The 12,516-nt window shown below is 40.7% G+C and overlaps 2 protein-coding genes across 4 annotated transcripts in view; one reads left to right on the forward strand and one right to left on the reverse strand.

Annotated features, from left to right (window-relative positions):
- cadm4 (cell adhesion molecule 4) overlaps positions 1-12,516 on the reverse strand; it is a 206,298-nt gene that overhangs the window by 183,681 nt on the left and 10,101 nt on the right. The window lies entirely within an intron of this gene.
- Positions 3,783-12,516, forward strand: part of LOC310723663 (uncharacterized protein) — a 122,486-nt gene continuing 113,752 nt past the window's right edge. Inside the window, exons 1-2 of one of the 2 annotated variants that reach the window (XM_083537023.1) lie at positions 3,783-6,011; positions 6,055-6,591. In XM_083537023.1, coding sequence (XP_083393149.1) covers positions 3,802-5,805 — 2,004 coding nt within the window. In that variant the 5' untranslated portion in view covers positions 3,783-3,801 and the 3' untranslated portion in view covers positions 5,806-6,011; positions 6,055-6,591. Of the gene's footprint in view, positions 6,012-6,054; positions 6,592-12,516 lie in introns of those variants that run through there. The other variant, XM_083537024.1, reaches the window with a different exon arrangement.

Raw genomic sequence — 12,516 nt, forward strand, 5'->3', positions numbered from 1 at the left:
CATCCGGTCCCTGACTATTTTCCAACAAGAGCACTCCCTGACGTGTTGCTCATTCCCCCTTATTGGATTTGGCTCTTTTCATCATTGCAAGGCGCTGCTCCTATTTCATTTTCTCCTTTTCTTCCTAAATTAGATGTTTTACACCCACAAGTGTGCTAAATTCGTAATCCGGATGACAGCTGCAACTACAGGTGCATCTTTTGCATGATCATTTTCAAAACTCCGGCAGTCTTGATAAGGCTTGGGCTTGTTAACTCGCTAATTAAACTCGAAATTCCTTGTGATCTGTCCAACTTTTCTATGAAGCATCTGTTTGGGTCCTTTTCTGTGAATTTTTTTTGTTTGTTTTTTGTTTTGTTTTTTCATGTTGCTGCTCGAATCCTGAGTGCTGTCATTATTGAACCCCGAACTTCTCACGGCCATGCGCTGAGACAATAGACTTGCTCAAGGTGGTATTAGAAAACAATGTGTATGGCTACCTGTGGTATAAAGCTACAGGATTGGAACAGTGTATGACTGATACTGACTACACCAGACACTTGATATCAAATTAGACCCTATTTTCGCAAATAGGAACTACAGTAAATGAACTCAAATGGTGTACGGCTAATCTTATGCAGTAGTTAACAGGAGTTAATTTAGTTTTAGCTAGATATGTACATTGATTCATCTCAGCAAGAGAAAGGAGGGAGACCAGAGAATGTTAGAGAGCAAGTGACAAGACCTAGCAAAAGAGTGAAAGAGCACATACATATCCTGATTGGTCTGTCTTTCAGATTTCTCTGTGGGTGGACTTTACAGTTCTTTTTGTCTTTAGGTTATTCATCAGTTTAGTGTCCTGAAGCAACATTGTTAAAATTGTCCAGAAAAAAAAACAGCACTTCACCTCAGACCACACTGTACATTGTACAGTGTACATTTGCTTAATATGGGTCAAAGACACGTTATTGTTTGTTGTACTGTTGGTAACAGCGACTTTTTCGATTATGAAAGACATGTTCAGACAAGAGTAACAGGTCTCACTTATGTACTAGCATAGCCAACATTATTTATAATTATAAGGAGCTACTTTACTGATAACCTATATGAGAAGGACAAAAAATCCCTGTACACTAATTAAATTGTAAAAGAATAAAAAAAAGGGATTGGGGGCAGAGCTACCTTGTGGGAAAAGAGTTTTGCAGGGTGGGATGTCCAAACTAGCATTAACTACGCTTTGTCATTTACATAGTCATGCCAAATAACGATACGATAATTGGATCATTCACACATCTTGTTTGACTCAATTTTCTTCTTCCTGTTTATACAGAGTGAGCTTTGTGAAGAAAAAAACTTCCTCAGTAGCTGCTTAGTTCTCTAATCTACAGGTCTGACAGCTGTTTGAATAGTTACTGTACGTGGGCCGGAGTACGCTGGTGTTTATTTCGCATTGAGAACTTGCTGTTAGAGCACAGGCTCTGTGCGAATACTTATTGCTGAATCACTGAATAAAAGCATGTATCTGCTGGTCAAAGCAGAAGAATACTTTTGAACAATTCATGACACCACTCTTGATTGTTAACCCTAGTAGAACATTCATAATGCCACTACTGTTACTACTATGTATTTATTTATTTGGTCCCTTTTCTTCTGTGCTAAAGATGAAGAATTTATCTATTAGAGTAAGAAGGGAAAAAAAGCCAGAAACAGAGACAATGATGTGCTAGAAAAAAAAGTGTAGACTGTAACACTAGTAATCTGCACACATCAGCAAGTTGACAGACGTTAAAAGGAAGTGGTTAAAGTAATCTGAGAACACTGAAAGTACGAAAAAGGGGGGGGGGGAGAGAAAGCGTGAGAGTGAGAGATAAAAGCAGAACGGGCATTAGGTAAAACAGAAGAGCAGAGAACCTGAAAGAGGAGGTCCCTCACGATTTGGCAATAAAGATATCGGCGGGTTCGTTAACTCATTGCCGGGGTTAATTACCGTGATTGGTGACAAGTGCATTGTATAGGTGCAGTCGTGTCAGGGCGCGCTAAAGGAACCGCCAATGCGATGCATCAGTCGGCTCACGGAGGTGGTTGCTGATTGGTCGCCGCGTCGCACTTTCCGAATGAAGGCGATTCATTAGAGTCACGGTTTTAATAGCTGTCTGCAACTTGAATAGACTGGCACACGAGGTGCACTGATATATATATATTTTTGCAAAAAAAGGAGAATGTTAAGAAGGGCATCGGAGATAGTAGCTGAGTGAGAGAGAGAGAGAGAGAGAGAGAGAGAGAGAGAGAGAGAGAGAGAGAGAGAGAGAGAGAGAGAAAAAGAGAGAGAGAGAGAGAGAGAGAGAAAAAGAGAGAGAGAGAGAGAGAGAGAGAGAGAGAGGGGGGGGGGGGGGGGGGGGGGGGGGGGGGGGGGAAGGGATGCTCTCAGAGAGTTTCATGGCAAGAAAATGTAAAACACAGATTGTGTGGTAAATGAGTCTGTGTGAGTGCCACAGCCATGGGCAAGAGAAATCTGGACACCTGAACCATGTGGATACTGAACTGTACCTGGGCTTGCCTGCAGGCCTCCCACACTCTCAAACACACAGGAACACACACACACACAACACACACACACCAACACACACACACACACACACCACACAGCAACTTCAACTAAATATGGCTTATTGCCTGTAGAGCACAGCAGGCGACCTAAGAAGATCAAATCACAACTGCCTGATGTGAGAAATAAGTGGACCACAGGATACAAACTATGCTCACGTGTGAGCACGTGAATGTGTGTGTGTGTGTGTGTGTGTGTGTGTGTGTGTGTGTGTGTGTGTGTGTGTGTGTGTGTGTGTGTGTGTGTGTGTAGGTGGTTGTGTGTGTGTCAGCTGCATGTAAAATATAAAGATATTCCAGGTTGTCACGGCCCACAAATGCTTCATATGGATTGAAACAGAAGGTGTCTGAGGCGAACAAGGCGGCATATTTTTTTCCGGACATTGTATACGATGCAAATGCAAATCCCCAGTCTGTTTTCAATCACTCACAAATCAACACACATGAGGAAAAAAAAACAAGAGATAGAAAGAGAGAGAGAGAGAGCACAAAAATGAGGTGGAAAAAAGCCAGTCAGATGCAGTCTGGAAAAGTCTTCACTGTTCCATTTGGCTTCAGGAAGCAACACAGTGGTGGTTTTGACATTTTCGGTGTGCGAAAAAAAAAAAAAAGCAGCACGAACCGACGAGTGTAAGTCATTCGAATAAATCAAAACCCAAACCCAACCCCCCACAAACCGCACACACGCACACACACACACAAAAATGATGACAAAAAAATAAACTGATGTGTGTGTGTTTTCTATCCCTTTACACAAATAAACTCTTTAAATAAAAGCCATCTTGTGGGACATCAGTCGACATAGTCACTTTGATTAATATGTGATTAATGGCGTCCTGCTGAGAAAAAAGAAAAAAGAGAAAACAAATTATTTATATATTTTCTCTATTTAAAAGTCTAGTAGTCACAAACGTACAATACACAAGGCACAATATTTTGAATCTAACCTCCTAACCTGGAAGTAAAAGGGAATTTCATTAGTGGATGCAAATGATAAATATCCAGTGGTGGACAGGAACAAAGTAAATGTAATTCGTTACAGTACTTAAGTAGCTTTTTCACGTATCCGTACTTTACTGAAGTATTTCCATTTGACAAGGCTTTTACTGTACCTTCACTACATTTTAAAGTCCAATATCTTACTTTTTACTCAAGGACTTAGGCTCATATTCATATTAATAGAGATCATAAACTGGTAAAGGGAGCGAGTTAGCTGATATGATGGAGAGGAGAAAGGTAGATATGTTGTGTGTTCAGGAGACCAAGTGGAAATGGAGTAAGGCCAGAAACATTGGAGGTGGGTTTAAACTGTTCTATTATGGTGTGGATGGAAAGAGAAATGGTGTAGGGGTGATTCTGAAGGAAGAGTACAGTAAGAGTGTAGTGGAGGTGAAGAGAGTTTCTGATAGGGTGATGATCGTGAAGGTGGAAGTTGAAGGGATGATGATAAATGTCATCAGTGCCTATGCTCCACAAGTCGGCTGTGAGATGGAGGAGAAGAAAAGATTCTGGAGTGAATTAGATGAAGTGGTAGATGGTGTACCTAGAAATGAACGATTGGTGATTGGGGAAGACTTTAATGGACATGTAGGTGAGGGGAACAGAGGTGATGAGGAGGTGATGGGTAGGTATGGCCTAAAGGAGAGAAATGTGGAAGGGCAGATGGTGGTAGATTTTGCTAAAAGGATTGAAATGGCAGTGGTGAATACGTATTTTAAGAAGAAGGAGGATCATAGGATGACCTATAAGAGTGGAGGAAGGTGCACACAGGTGGACTATGTTCTATGTAGGAGATGCAACCTGAAGGAGATTGGAGACTGTAAGGTGTTGGCAGGGGACAGTGTAGCTAGACAGCATCGGATGGTGGTCTGTAGGATGGTTTTGGAGGCGAAGAAGAAGAGGAGGAGGAGAGTAAGGACTAAAAGAAGAATAAGATGGTGGAAACTGAAGGAGGAATACTGTAGTGTGAGTTTCAGGGAAGAGGTCAGACAGGGGCTTTGTGGGGGTAAAAAGGTGCTGGATGATTGGGAAACTACTGCAGGAGTGATGAGGGAGGCAGCTAGAAAGATACTTGGTGTGAAATCTGAAAATAGAAAGGAAGAGAAAGAGACGTGGTGGTGGAATGTGGAAGTGCAGGAGAGCATAAGGGGAAAGAGGTTAACAAAACAGAAGTGGGATCGACAGGGTGATGAGAAAAGTAGGCAGGAGTACAAGGAGATGCGGCAGCAGGTAAAGAGGGATGTGGCGAAAGCCAAGGAAAAGGCATATGAGGAGCTGTATGAGAGGTTGAACACTAAGGAAGGAGAAAAGGATTTGTACCGATTGGCCAGGCAGAGAGATCGAGCTGGGAAGGATGTGTTGCAAGTTAGAGCAATAAAGGATGGAGATGGAAATGTGTTGACTAGTGAGGAGAGTGTGTTGAGAAGATGGAGGGAGTATTTTGAGCAGCTGATGAATGAGGAAAATGAGAGAGAGAGAGAGAGAGAGAGAAGGTTGGATGATGTGGAGTTGGTAAAGCAGAAAGTGGATAGGATTAGTAAGGAGAAAGTGAGAGCAGCGATTAAGAGGATGAAGAATGGAAAGTCGGTTGGACCAGATGACATACCAGTAGAAGCGTGGAGATGTTTAGGAGAGATGGCAGTGGAGTTTTTAACCAGATTGTTTAACAGGATTCTGGAAGGGGAGAGGATGCCTGAGGAATGGAGAAGGAGTGTGCTGGTACCGATCTTTAAGCATAAGGGAGATGTGCAGACCTGCAGTAACTACAGGGGAATTAAGTTGATCAGTCACACCATGAAGTTATGGGAAAGAGTAGTGGAAGCCAGGCTGAGAGAAGAGGTGACCATCTGTGAGCAACAGTATGGTTTCATGCCGAGGAAGAGCACCACAGATGCCTTATTTGCTTTGAGAACGTTGATGGAGAAGTATAGAGAAGGACAGAAGGAGCTGCATTGTGTATTTGTGGATTTAGAGAAAGCGTACGAAAGAGTGCCAAGAGAGGAGTTGTGGTATTGTATGAGGAAGTCAGGTGTGTCAGAGAAGTACGTGAGAGTGGTGCAGGACATGTATGAGGACAGTGTGACAGCAGTGAAGTGTGCAGTAGGAACGACACACTGGTTCAAGGTGAAGGTTGGACTGCATCAAGGATCGGCCCTGAGCCCTTTCCTGTTTGCAGTGGTGATGGACAGGTTGACGGACGAGGTCAGACAGGAGTCTCCCTGAACTATGATGTTTGCGGATGATATTGTGATTTGCGGTGAGAGTAGTGAGCAGGTTGAGAAGAGCCTGGAGAGGTGGAGATACGCGCTGAAGAGAAGGGAAATGAAAGTCAGTAGGAGTAAGACAGAGTACATGTGTGTGAATGAGAGTGAGGGAAGTGGAGTGGTGCGGTTGCAGGGAGAAGAGGTGGAGAAGGTGGAGGAGTTCAGGTACCTGGGGTCAACAGTGCAAAGTAATGGAGAGTGTGTTAAGGAAGTAAAGAAAAGAGTGCAGGCAGGGTGGAGTGGGTGGAGAAGAGTGACAGGAGTGATTTGTGATAGTAGGGTATCTGCAAGAATGAAAGGAAAAGTTTATAGGACTGTGGTGAGACCTGCGATGTTGTATGGTTTAGAGACAGTGGCATTGAGTAAAATGCAGGAGGCGGAGCTGGAGGTAGCAGAGCTGAAGATGTTAAGGTTTTCGTTGGGAGTGACGAGGATGGACAAGATTAGAAATGAGTTTATTAGAGGGACAGCGCATGTTGGACGTTTTGGTGACAAGGTGAGGGAGGCGAGATTGAGATGGTTTGGACATGTGCAGAGGAGGGACATGGGGTATATTGGTAGGAGAATGCTGAGGATGGAGCCACCAGGAAGGAGGAAAAGAGGAAGACCAAGAAGGAGGTTCATGGATGTGGTGAGAGAAGACATGCAGGTAGTTGGTGTAAAAGAGGCAGATGTAGAGGACAGGGTGGTATGGAGACGGATGATCCGCTGTGGCGACCCCTAATGGGAGCAGCCGAAAGAAAAAGAAGATTTTATTAATAGATCAGTGTGCTAAGAGTAACATTAGTCTTTTCACATACATTTAGTTGGTTAAACAGGAGACTTGTGACAAAAATGCTAATAGGAACATGATAGCCATAATAAATCATAGTGCTTGGGATAATAAAGTACATTTCAAGGCAAATACTTTTGTACATTTTCTGAAGTGAAAGTTTAAAGGGAGCACTTTTACTTTTACTGGAGTCATATTTTACCTATTGTATCTCTACTTTAACTCAAGTACATGGTTACTATACTTCATCCGCCACAGTAAATATATGATACACAACCTTTCCAGAGATCACAGACAATCTGGTAGAACATGCTGTGGGCAGGGGCAGGGGGTGGTGATTCCACAATATGTGTAGAAGATTTTCTGCATGGTATAACTGTAAAATGAAGGTGTGTGTCAGACTATTAAATCCTTGTTGCTTTTCAAAAGCACCTAGTGAACCATATGAACTTAGAGCGAAGACAGAATGCACATGTCCTCGTCTAACAGTGTTATGCCATGAACAAAATCATCACACACTCACTACAACTATACCCTCACCGTGTTCTACCAGACTGTCTACGATCTCTGAATAAATTGCTCTAGTTTGTATCATATTATCATTTGCACATATGGCTTGAGCAGACATTTCTTCAAAAAAGACTGCCAATGAAATACTCTTTTACTTCCAGGTTACTATGTTAGATTGGACATATTGTGCACTTTTGAACACTGGTCACATTTGGTATTGTGAGATTTAGATTACGAAGGAACGAGGAAAAAAAAATAGAGAGCATTAATAAATGTCAGTTTCTCTTCTGTGTGCTCAGAAACCATAAAAGGCCGTTTTCTTCTTTTTCTGCTTTCAATATAAATATATATATATATATATATTATCAAAGAATATATTATATACATAATTCACAGTTTGTCTTTCAATTGGGAATCAGAAAATGAAATTGAACATTTACAGACATTAACCAGGTACCTTTTTGAATTTTTGTTTTGTATCAACCCAAAAAAATTACTGAATGTACACCACTGGGATAAAGGTATATTAAGTAAACAATGATAAATGCCAAAATAGGGACCCTAGAACATTTACCATCAGCCATTGCACCTCACAAATTCTTGTCACGTTACATTTACTTTACATACAAGTCACTCAAAAGGGGAACCCATCCTCATTCAGGTGATATCAAGAGTGTGATTATAAATCATTAAACAATACAAAACACTGGAGAGTGAGAACTAACATGAGCATTGGACTGTGTGATTTTAAGTAATGTCCTTTCTACAGTCTTATACAGTGTCCCACATTCTGTTAATAAGCACTAGTATTAAAGTCACAACTTGGCCTCACAAATTGTCTAGTGCTTGTCTTGTACGATTATCTACTTTCTTTGCCTTGTTACTTCGTGTTTAGACGCTTTGTCTTTGTTTGCATATTTTCGCTGTTTATGAAAAGATAGTCTGCACTTGCACCGGCCTTCGTCTTCATTACATGACAGTTATACCCTATGTAATGAGCATATTCTTCAGAAAGGCATTTGGGGTGCATCCTAATTGTGTGTTGGGGAATTGCGTAAAAAGAAAAATACAAAAATGAAAGCAGGCAGCGTTTTTTTTTTCCCGGGACACAAACAACCAGCCTTGGTGAAACGTTACAAGCCAGTGGATTGTGAAAAAGAACAAAATCTTAGCGATAGACTAAGGGATTTAAGGGGGAGATTTAGTTTTGCTCATTGTGTGTATTTGTTGACACCGACAGTGGTAGAAAGGTTAAGATAAGCGAATGTAATTTAAATGTTAAGATAAGCGAATCGGCAGCCTGGTCTCAAGATGATCCCAAATTTGGTGAAGATTGGAAAAAATTTGGAGACACAATGGCAAAAATATTTTTTCCCCTCCATGAGGCATCATGTGTATCATGGGAACGCAAATCGGAAGTTATGTTTACAGGCTGGGGATTACTCAAATTTGTTGTGTAGCAAACTTCTGGAAATCATCAGACCTGGTTGTCAGAGTTGCTCAGCTGTCTGTGGGAGATATGATTATTTATCAGATGCGCTCAGAGGTGTGTGTATATGTGACAGTGTGTGTACTAGATTAGTCTTAAAAATGTCGATGAAGAAATGGGCAGCAGGGTTTTAAGATGGAACCGAGCCAAATATGATGACGATTGGACCAGGTTTGTGGACAGAGAACCCGAAAAAAACAACAGTTTCAAACCAAATCCAATATTCGGAAAATCTCATTAATTACGCAACGATGGTGCCAGAGTGTTAGCAGCTTTTGGGATTAATTTAGTCAAAATGTTTCTTATTCTCTTCCCAATTTCACATTTTTTTTACCCTAGCAAGAAGAATTGAAAAAAGAAAAGATATAACAATATAGAAGAATATCAATAAGAAGTCAAAGCCACTGCCAGCAAAGCTTCGCTCTCAAATAAATAAAACTTCTTTAGAAGTTAAAGGAGACTGATTTTTTTTTTTATCACAGATCTTCTAGATGACAAAAATATGCCTAGGTATCTAAATCTAAATTGTCAAAACACTCCACCATGAATCCTTCTAATTTTCTTTATCAATGCAACAATTTTCACATTCCCAGACTTCAGCTAGCACAAAGTCATTCATGTGATCACGTGATTTCTGCAGAAATATAACATTCTATTCTCAGTAATATTCCAATTTGGTTGTTACCGAATGTGTCCTTCCTAATAGTGATGATTGGGAATGCAAACCAACAACAAAAAAAGTTTTTTTCCCCACCCGCTTTCTTGCACTCGCGAATGAAAACAGTGGGTTCGTTCTCTCTTAAGGCTTAAGCATTTCTTGTTCTCCTGAACACCAGGCTTCTAAAATTCATTTAAAAACAAAAGAGCGTAAAAAACAAAAGTCTGTATGTCAGCTGGAAAACAAATACAGGTTGTAAAGAATCCTGCTCTTTTATAAAGGCAATTAAATTAACTAGAAAGCAGGGGTTTATGAACACTATGTTGTATACAATATATGGACAAAAGATTGTAGACGTGGTGCTTTTTGAACATTCCATTCCACATTTACTCCAGATTTGCACTTATAATATCCTCTATTCTTCTGGGAAGATTTTCCACTAGATCTTGAAATGTGCTTGTGGAGATTGATGAGATTTAATTCGGCAACAAGGGTGTTAATTAAGGTAGGTACTTCCATCCCAAAGGTGTTCAATAGGGTTGAGGTCAGAGCTCTATACTGTAGCAGGTCACTTAAGATCTGTGGACAGGGGCATTGTCATGCTGAAACAGGTTTGGGTCTCCTAGTTGAGTGAAGGAAAAATTTCATGCATAAATCCCAAAGACTTATCTTATACAATTGTGTGCCTCCAGCTTTGTGGGAAAAGTTGGGAAAGAACCACATACGACTGGAAAATGGAGGCGTCCAAATACTTTTTATCCATATAGTGTTTTATCTATCTATATCTATATCTATATCTATATCTATATATATATATATATATATATATATATATATATATATATATATATATATATATATATATATTAGCAAAGCTAGCCAAGATGAAGTATTCATGAGGTAACCCCAAGCATTAAAATGCTACACTTTAGTATTACAACAGATTCCTGCAATCCTCGCTTCTAATTACATTCACCTGCGTTTCCTGAGGACTGAAACCGAATCGTGATAGTTGTTGTTAGACTGGGTTAACCAGAGGAGTTGAAAAAAAGTGCAAAAGTTTGTGTACCCTGAAGGCAAAATAAACGTAGCATTTAGCATGCGTAACATTTCCCAGATACCAAGCAGTAAGTGTTTCCTTAATTGTCGCGAGGACTCTTTTCTCGAATAATAGCTCTTGAACCGACGGCTCTATTGTCTTTGAAATAGCATCATCTACTGTGTTCATTCCCAAAGGACAACGTGCAACTTTTGACAGTCTGGCATTGGAGATGTTCATCCTTACCCTGTCGAGAACCGTGTGGGGGGAAAAAATATCTGTCAGTCCATCAGCTTGCTCTGTGCTTGTAACCCCTCAATATGGACAGTGTTGATTTCAGGAAGTGAGCAGATGGGATGTGAGGAGATTTCTGGTGTTATTCAAATCAATATAGCGCACAATGACAGGATGAGGCGTACACGTGGCAGACAAACGGCCCGGTGATTGACAAAAACTAGACGGTAAACTCAAGCCCAATGTTATATTCTTATATGCATATCATAAAAGCGTGGAATTGCATCTGACACGATGCTAGAATGTGTCTGGCGTTCGGCAATAGGCTGGCGTGATCGTTCGGACTCCTCCGTTAGTCATCACACATATCATATGAAAGGGAACAGGAGGTCATGTTTACAGGCTATGGATTGCTAGGAGTTGTAGTGTGCTAAACTTCAGGAGTTCATCAGACCCCGTCGTGAAAGTGGCTCAGCTGTCTGTGGGAGATATGATTATTTATCAGATGCGCTCAGAGGATGTGTGTGTGTGTATAAGAGAGTGTGTGTACCAGGCTAGTCTCGAAGGTAAAGAGAAAGAATAAGCTCCAAAATCTTTAGTCCAGACATACCAGGCAGTATTCATTTAGAAAACTCTATTCTTATTTATTATCCTCCATTTTTTCCCCTTCTTTCTCTTTGCTAAGAATTGCCCAGAAGCAATTTGCCTCACCAGCCAATCGCCAAGGTCGGCCGACAGGGACGTCTCTACGCTGACCGAAACCTATTTCTTAAACCCGATGCAATCGCGAACAAAAAAAATAATCCTTTGTTATGGGAAGTAATCTCCTCCACTCTGGACCTGAAGTTCTCTCTGCCTCCCTGAGCAATACCCTGACCTTCTGATTCGACGTCTCTTCTCCTCCTGGATAATAAAATAGATCTAAATCATGGCAAACTGCGCCAGTGGATTACGGCCAGGATTTCGCTTCGGCCCCTTCCGTCGTGCTTAGGAAGCTTTAATTGAGGATTTATTTGCAACTTTTTGATGTTTTTTTTTTTTTTTTCATGCCGCAAATTTATTGCGGTTAATGAAGATTTATTCCACGCTTACTAATTACACGAGATCAAAGGCTGGCTCGAGTCATTGTGGGTTTTTATAGGATGATGGGATGGGAAAGGGCAGACACTGCTGGAATTAGAGATGTGCTGTTATGAAAATCTATAGCCGACAGGCTGTTTAATGTGTGTATCTCCAAAACTTTGGGTAATGACATATCCAGCTGAATTATTACGTGAATAAATACACTGAATGGACAATAGTATTGGCAAACCTGACTTGAATATAGACAGCAATAAGACATAACATCACGTGCCTATTTCAAAATATAACGATTAGTTTGTGTACTTTAATGCAACTCACCACTATAATCAGCTATTTTTTTCATCTAATTTTCTAAACACATCCCGCAATATCACATGATATTCACAAGTACTGAACAGCAAGTCTACTATGACCGACCACAGTCTTTTTTTTTTTTATTTTGTAGCTTTATCGCACATTCATTACAATTCCCACAGTGTATAAGAGGAAGTCTTTAAAAGGTATATATATATATATATATATATATATGTATAAGGTCACCTGGTCATAAGTTTGGCATGTGATTTTTGAGCATTTCACTTCACATTTAGTCCCAATTTGCTCTTATAATTCCAGAAGATGTTCCACTGTAGATTGTGCTTATGGATATTTGTGTTTATCAGGCACAAGGGTGTTACGAAAGGCAGGTACTGATGTGGGTGAGAAGACCTGGGGTGCAGTCAGCATCCCAAAGGTGTTCAGTAGGGATGAGATCAGAGCTCTATAGCAGGCCACTCAAGATCTTCCTCTCCAAAGCATGTAATCCAGATCTTCAAGGAGCTCACTTTGTGGCACAGGGGCATTGCCATGCTGAAAAAGGTTTGAGTTTCCAAGTTCAATTGACTG

The sequence above is a fragment of the Silurus aristotelis genome (assembly GCF_946808225.1).
Source record: "Silurus aristotelis genome assembly, chromosome: 1".
Lineage (NCBI taxonomy): Eukaryota > Metazoa > Chordata > Actinopteri > Siluriformes > Siluridae > Silurus > Silurus aristotelis.